The sequence below is a fragment of the Conger conger genome, unplaced genomic scaffold (genome assembly GCF_963514075.1).
Source record: "Conger conger unplaced genomic scaffold, fConCon1.1 SCAFFOLD_194, whole genome shotgun sequence".
In the NCBI taxonomy this organism is placed as follows: domain Eukaryota; kingdom Metazoa; phylum Chordata; class Actinopteri; order Anguilliformes; family Congridae; genus Conger; species Conger conger.
In genome coordinates this window covers 7,501-15,000 of record NW_026890552.1, presented here as the reverse complement: position 1 = coordinate 15,000, position 7,500 = coordinate 7,501, and the positions used below count along the sequence as shown (strand labels likewise).

Sequence of the window (7,500 nt, the reverse complement as noted above, 5' to 3'; positions counted from 1 at the left end):
TTTTGAATGTACAGTACTGTTCAAAGGTTTTAGGCAGGTGTGAAAAATGCTGTAAAATAAGAATGCTTGCAAAAATAGAAATGTTAAGTTTATTTTGATCAATTAACAAAATGAACAGAAGAAAAATCTAAATCAAATCAATATTTGGTGTGACCACCCTTTGCCTTCAAAACAGTATCAATTCTTCTAGGTATATTTGCACAAAGTTTTTGAAGGAACTCGGCAGGTAGTGCAGGTTGTTCCAAACATCTTGGAAAACTAGCCACAGTTCTTCTGTGGGTTTAAGCATCCTCAAATGCTTCAGTCTCTTCATGTAATCCCAGACAGACTCGATGATGTTGAGATCAGGGCTCTGTGGGGGCCATAACATCACTTCCAGGACTCCTTGTTCTTCTTTATGCTGAAGATAGTTCTTAATGACATTGGCTGTATGTTTGCAATTGTATGAACAAATCGCTTACCTAGCCAAACACTACTTACTTAGCCAAACTAAACATCCTAATACACAAGTAAATATCACTGAAAGACAACAATCATGGTTTACAGGGAGGTAGGGAGGGACAGGGAGAGGTGCAGCTTGAAGAGGTGCGTCTTCAGTCTGCTTGAAGATGGCAAGAGATTCTACTGTTCTCCACCGTGGAGCCAGAACAGACAGTCGTGAGCATGAGGTGGAGGTTCAGAGAGGGGGAGGAAATTCTTGAAATTTCTGCCTAGGAGAGACCTTGCTGATGCAGTATAACTACCTTGTATCTTGTTGCTGTGCTCAGTCTTGCCATGGTGTATAACTTCTGACATTAAACTGTCTTCAGCAACCTCACCTTGGAAGCAGAGTTTAGCTGTTCCTTGCGCAGTTTTAACCCTCCTACACAGCTGTTTCTGTTTCAATTAATGATTGTGTTTCAACCTACTCTTTAGAACGCTGCTGGTTTGTACTGGCACTGGTTTGTACAGGTTTGAACTGGAATTGCGCTGAGCTCAGAATAGGGGTTGGGAGTGACAGATTTAAACACACAGACCTGTCTCCTGACCTGAAGTTTCGAGGTGTGACATCACAGCCGCATAGGTGTGTGTCTGAAGCTTACAGGTGTGACATCACAGCCAGATACCTGTGTGTCTGAAGCTTACAGGTGTGACATCACATCCTGATACCTGTGTGTCTGAAGCTTACAGGTGTGACATCACAGCCTGATACCTGTGTGTCTGAAGCTTACAGGTGTGACATCACAGCCAGATACCCGTATGTCTGAAGCTTACAGGTGTGACATCACAGCCAGATACCTGTGTGTCTGAAGCTTACAGGTGTGACATCACAGCCAGATACCTGTGTGTCTGAAGCTTACAGGTGTGGCCTCAGACAGCCGCCCGTTCCCTCACTAAGACTCACCTGACCTGCCTGTCAACATGCCGTCCCATGACGACAGACAGCCATCAGATTTAATAATAGGCATCCACGAGTGCTGCGCCTTTCTGTTTCCCAATAGAACATTACTCAATACCGCTATCACTGCCACCATTCCTCAGCCCTGAAGCGTGGTGGGAGAGGAGCAGGGCGAGGTGTGTGTGTGTGTGCGTGTGTGCGTGTGTGTGTGTGCGTGTGTGTGCGTGTGTGTGCGTGTGTGTGTGTGTGTGTGCGTGTGTGTGCGTGTGTGTGCGTGTGTGTGCGTGTGTGTGTGCGTGTGTGTGTGTGTGTGTGTGTGCGTGTGTGTGTGTGCGTGTGTGTGTGCGTGTGTGTGTGCGTGTGTGTGTGTGTGTGTGCGTGTGTGCGTGTGTGTGTGTTTTGTGTGTGTGTGTATGTGTTGTGTGTGTGTGTGCGTGCATGTGTGAATGTGTGTATGCGTTGTGTGTGTGTGTGTGCGTGTGTGTGTGTGTGTGTGTGCGTGTGTGTGTGAGTGAGTGTTTTGGAGATTAAAAACAACAGGACTGCACTGTGAGGATGTAACAAGGAAATTATTATTAATATTCACATGTATATTACAATACAAATTTAAAAAACAACAGTTTATCAATGTCGACACACATGATCAGTGATGATCCCATGACACTGAACGTGATTGGCTGCCCACGCTGGAGGCCAAGGGCACGTTTTGCTGCGGTTTCTCTGTAGAGCGCTACGTTTCCTCCCAACGGTGTGCGGCGTTTCGCGACAGGCTTTGAGGTGTGTTCGCTCCCGTTTGGTGGGTGTGTCGGGAGCAAACTGTACTATGTCAGTCAGTCCGGCCAGGGTTTGCAACAGGATGTTCAATCCGCCTCTGTTTCTGTTTAAATAAATGATTTGCTACGCTTCGTGGGGGATGAACATGGCCCTGGATTGTCAGCGCTGTGGGGAGTCTGTGATTGGCTGTCCTGGGTCTTTAACTTGATGAGTATAGTCTGTGATTGTTCCAGGTCTTTAATTAGGAGGCCGTGTCTGGTTGGGCAGTTGGGAGGCTACCTTACCACTGGTGCTAAGAAACATCAGGCAGGTTGGTTATGTCTGACCGACGAACAGACAGACAGACACAGCAAATCAGACGTCTGGGTTGGGAGTTCATGCCGACAGAGAGCAGAACAGTGGTACGCATTTGCCCGTGGGAAAGGGGTCTTTGATTCCTGTCCGGGAAGGAGACTAAACCCCTGTGACATCACTCATTTCAGAATTATGACCTCAATCATTTCAGAATTGTGACATCACTCATCTCAGAATTGTGACATCAGAACCGTTACGCAATTCAGGCCACTGCAGTCCACAGCACAGAAAAAAAAACTTCAGTTGAACCTTAACACTGGTATCTATTTTCCTCCTTTGGACATTTCCGACATTCGGTCAGTATTTATACGGGATGACCGCATTTGCACGTGACATTTTCACCGCAGTCTCAGAAAACCACAGAGTGTGACGTCAATACTGCAGTTTTCGTGAATGCATAGTATATCTCCGCAGCGTGATATCTCAAACACATCAGCATTTTCCGCCCACACCTTTGGCATGTGTAGTTAATATCGGTGAGTAAAGTATGCACGTCACCTCTGCCCAATTGTATCTAACCCACTGAAGCATTTAAAAATTGGCCCTCAGCTTCTCGAAGAGAATGTCTATTCAAGTACGATAAAATGATATATGCTGATGAATAACATTACCAATAAACGTGACAGACGTTATTCACGCAGCATGAAACTGCTTAGGACGGGTCCGTGCTGCCCCCCCCCCAAAGCTTCCAGGGAATTTACACGCATGCTTCATCCCACCTGTTTGAGATTCCGAATGGTACTTCAGAACGCCAGCCAGGAATACCAGCCAGGAATACCAGCCAGGAATGCCAGCAAGCACATCTGCCCTGTTCCAATGTGCCCGATGGCATTCTGGGTAATGGGCACATTGGAACAGGGCAGATGTGCTCTTGAGACCGTCCAGACGGAAGTACTGTATATCCCAGGGGACCAGGGACTGACTTTCCCCCATAAGCAGCATTTCCCAGCAAGAAGCATTTCTTCAAAAACGACATGCAAAATTGTCAGTTGAGATAACTGGTTATCGACCACTAGGTACAAAAATATAATAAAAGACAAATGAAATACATCCCAGTAGCAAAATCTGGCAAAAAAACAAGTCAAAGCATCATCAGTTGTGTTGATCATAGCCGTAGAAGTCGACCCGACAGCACCTGGGATCTGCACGAGGTGCAGGGACACGGGGATCTGCACGAGGTGCAGGGACACGGGGATGTGCACGAGGTGCAGGGACACGGGGATGTGCACGAGGTGCAGGGACACGGGGACGTGCACGAGGTGCAGGGACACGGGGATCTGCACGAGGTGCAGGGACACGGGGATGTGCACGAGGTGCGGGGACACGGGGACGTGCACGAGGTGCAGGGACACGGGGATGTGCACGAGGTGCAGGGACACGGGGATCTGCACGAGGTGCAGGGACACGGGGATGTGCACGAGGTGCGGGGACACGGGGACGTGCACGAGGTGCAGGGACACGGGGATGTGCACGAGGTGCAGGGACACGGGGACGTGATTTGGGCAGGACCAGCGCTGAGGCGTAAGGCAGGCACCTGGGGTCAGCTCGGGGCAGCCTGCAGTGAGGGCAGTCACTGGCCCTCGGAGATGAAGCCCGTTTCAGCTGATCCCAGATCCAGGTACAGACGGCATCGGGACCGGGGAAACGGAGAGGGAGGACGAGCTGTCGGTCAGAGACGAGGGCGGACGGACGGACGGACGGACGGACGGACGGACGGACGGACGGACGGACGGGCGGACGCGGGGCTCAGTTCTCCCGGACGACGATGTCAGCGACGCCGTGCACCTGCGTGAGCTGCCGGCAGTCCAGCGACGCCACCAAACTTCCTCCGCCCCGGCAACAGCGGCACAAAGTGCTCGGTTACGGTCACCGTGGAGTGGCTCCCCACGTCACTGAGAGAGAGAGAGAGAGAGAGAGAGGGCGACATTCTCTTATGTGTTTTTTTTTATGTTACATATTACATTACATTACATTATTGGCATTTGGCAGACGCTCTTATCCAGAGTGACGTACAGTTGATTAGACTAAGTAGGAGACAATCCTCCCCTGGAGCAATGCAGGGTTAAGGGCCTTGCTCAAGGGCCCAACGGCTGTGCGGATCTTATTGTGGCTACACCAGGGATCGAACCACCGACCTTGCGGGTCCCATTCATTTACCTTAACCACTAATATAAATTGTTGGTCACGCACACGTTTGTTTCTCTTCTGTTTATTCTATGTTCATTGTGTATATATTTGTATTAATTAATTTATTTTCTCATGCTTTGGCAATGTGTATCCATGTATGTCATGCCAATAAAGCTCATTAAGTTCTCTAGCTCTTAAAGCTGCTGCCTTCACTGAGGGAAGAAAAGTACCCTGGACACTGCTGACTGATAATATAGAGGGAGAAAAAGAAAAACAGACAGACAGAGAGAGAGAGAAAAACAGAGAGAGAGAGAGAGAGAGGGAGAGAAAGAGAGAGAGAAAGAGAGAGAGAGAGAGAGGGAGAGAGAGAAACAGAGAGAGAGAGAAACAGAGAGAGAGGGAATCAGAGAGAGAGAGAGAGAGAGAGAAACAGAGAGAGAGGGAATCAGAGAGAGAGAGAGAGAGGGAAACAGAGAGAGAGAGAGAGAGAAACAGAGAGAGAGAGAGAAACAGAGAGAGGGAATCAGAGAGAGAGAGAGAGAGAGAGAGAGAAAGAGAGAGAGAAACAGAGAGAGAGAGAGAGAGAGAGGGAATCAGAGAGAGAGAGAGAGAGAGAAAGAGAGAGAGAGAGAGAGGGAGAGAGCTGCTCACCCTATGGTGATCTCGCGCACGCTCTGAAGGCCCAAGCCCTCCACGCGGAACAGCACCCTCTTCAGCGTGCGCGGCAGGGGGTTGGTGAAGGAGATCTTGGCCGCCATCTCTTTCCCCACCACGGCGTCCCCTACAGGCTGGGAGGAATCAGCACAGACAGGCACGTCACAACACCGCCCAGACACACCGTTCCTCTTCCGTCTGTGACTCTAAAATAACTCCTGACTGCCTAACCCTTTGTGAAGAATGGGAATGTTTTTGGAATGCTGTCTAAAGTCACTGTTCTAGAACCCCGCTGCAGCGACTGTGACATCAGCGCTAGAATGTTCACCCGAGAACGTTCTCATCACATATTCACAATCTTACACCGTTAAGGGCTAAAATGGAATACGTTCTCTACCAACCCTATGCCCAGATGGAACACTGAAATTCGTTGCCATTGATGGGTTGCGCCGTGCGCCACCACGTTCTCAAAAATGTAAACCAGTTGACCGGGAGACGCCTCAGTTTGTTCGGCATCTTGCTACCATAGACCACAGAGCTTTGCCTGTAACGAGGAACCGTTCTACAGCACTTTCCTTTATTTGTTGCGCAACACTTCGACACAAACGATAAACCGGGCCTTAGCGTGCCCAGCTGCAAAATCCAGCTATTCCGGCTTGGGCAGCTCGAGCAATTGAGCTGATCCAGCTGGTCATGAGCTGGTCGAGCAGGGCACGAGCTGGTCAGGCAGCTACCAGCTGATTCAAAACCTAGCTTGAGCTGTTTGTCCTGCAGGGTCCACTCACCGCGATGCTGAGGTCCGGAGTCCGCAGCCGGAAATTGTACTGAGTGGCCAGAACCTGCTGGGTCTCCTTCACCCGACCAGAGAGCGTCAGCATCAGGGCGGCCTGGTCTACCAGCTGGTTCTGGTAGTGCTTGTACTCCAGAACCCAGTCCAGGGACTTCACTGCAAGGCAAGAAAATAGAGCCGGAATGGCGGTCAGCGTAGGCTGAAAATTAAGAGGCTGTCAGAGCCAAGATGGCGGCCCTTGACACAGACTTATGCGTGAGACGTGGAAAAAGCTGGGATGGGTATCAAATGCAGAGGTCAACTGAGCGAAGATGGCTGCATTGGTTGGAACCAATGGATGCTGGCTATACAGTAAGTTAATCATATTTGCTTTTATGTTTCCACAACATGCATCTTGTTTGCATATATTAACATTTTTAGTGCCAGAATTCTCTATGCATCAGTTATTGAGAACCAGGGCTCAACAGGAGGGTCAAATTGATAACGCGCAGCGAAGTTGCCTCTTTGAGTAGACTGGGCTTGAGCCAAAATGGCCCCTGCCACGGCCTCAGTGTCTCACCTTCGTTGGGAAGCAGCTCAATGGGGGTCTGGTCCTTCTTGACGGTGGCCTTGTGCACGCCGGTGTAGTACATGACCGCCACCTGGCTGTGGAGGGTGGTACTGCGGGGCTCGGCGCTGCTGTTCCGCAGCACGATGGTCAGCTGGGCGTCGCCGCCCATGCGGGGCCCCTCCCCTTCCATGGTCACCTCCACGGACACGTCTTCCGCCGCCGCCGGCGTGTAGGTCTCGGGCTTCGAGCCGTAGCGGCACGCGGTCTCCACGGCGATGCGCTCCTCCTCCGTGCCTGACGGGGGAAGGGGGAAAGACGGGAGACGGAGGATAGGATGAGGCGGGAATAAGAAGCTTCCCCCGTACGACGCATGTAACTTCCTGTGGGCGGTGAACCTTCAGCCTCTCAGTGCTTCCAGCGGTGGGAGATGTCCCTTCAGCCTCTCAGTGCTTCCAGCGGTGGGAGATGTCCCTTTAGCCTATACGTGTGTACAGAGGTGGGCGATGTCCCTTTATTCTATATGTGGTTATAGAGGTGAGTGTTGTCCCTTTAACCTCTCAGGTGCATCTCGAGTCAGTGAGCTGCCTTCGCACAACAAGAATCAAACGTTGCATTCAACGCCAGCTACCAGTTATCGGAACCTTTCGTCAACCATCCAGGGAGCTGTTGGTTCATTGAACTGGAACAAGCCTCAGGAACAGCTTGTCCAAAATCACATCACAGCTGTCTGTGGAGCTGGAAGAAGTAGCCCACACTATGAGCCCATGCTACATAGCTAACTGAGTTTGGCCGGTTATTTTCTTAACATTTTGTGAAAGACCCAATATTCTCAGTTTCAGAAAGCAAGCACACATTATATTCACACTGTACATG

The 7,500-nt window shown here is 50.3% G+C and overlaps 1 protein-coding gene across 1 annotated transcript in view; it reads right to left on the bottom strand.

Moving 5' to 3' along the window:
• Positions 1-1,928: 1,928 nt before the first annotated feature.
• LOC133121195 (protein-glutamine gamma-glutamyltransferase K-like) overlaps positions 1,929-7,500 on the bottom strand; it is an 11,392-nt gene continuing 5,820 nt past the window's right edge. The window contains 5 exon segments of the mRNA XM_061230401.1: positions 1,929-4,327; positions 4,329-4,398; positions 5,285-5,421; positions 6,073-6,233; positions 6,637-6,921. Of these exon segments, the coding sequence (XP_061086385.1) occupies positions 4,253-4,327; positions 4,329-4,398; positions 5,285-5,421; positions 6,073-6,233; positions 6,637-6,921 (728 nt within the window). The 3' untranslated portion in view covers positions 1,929-4,252.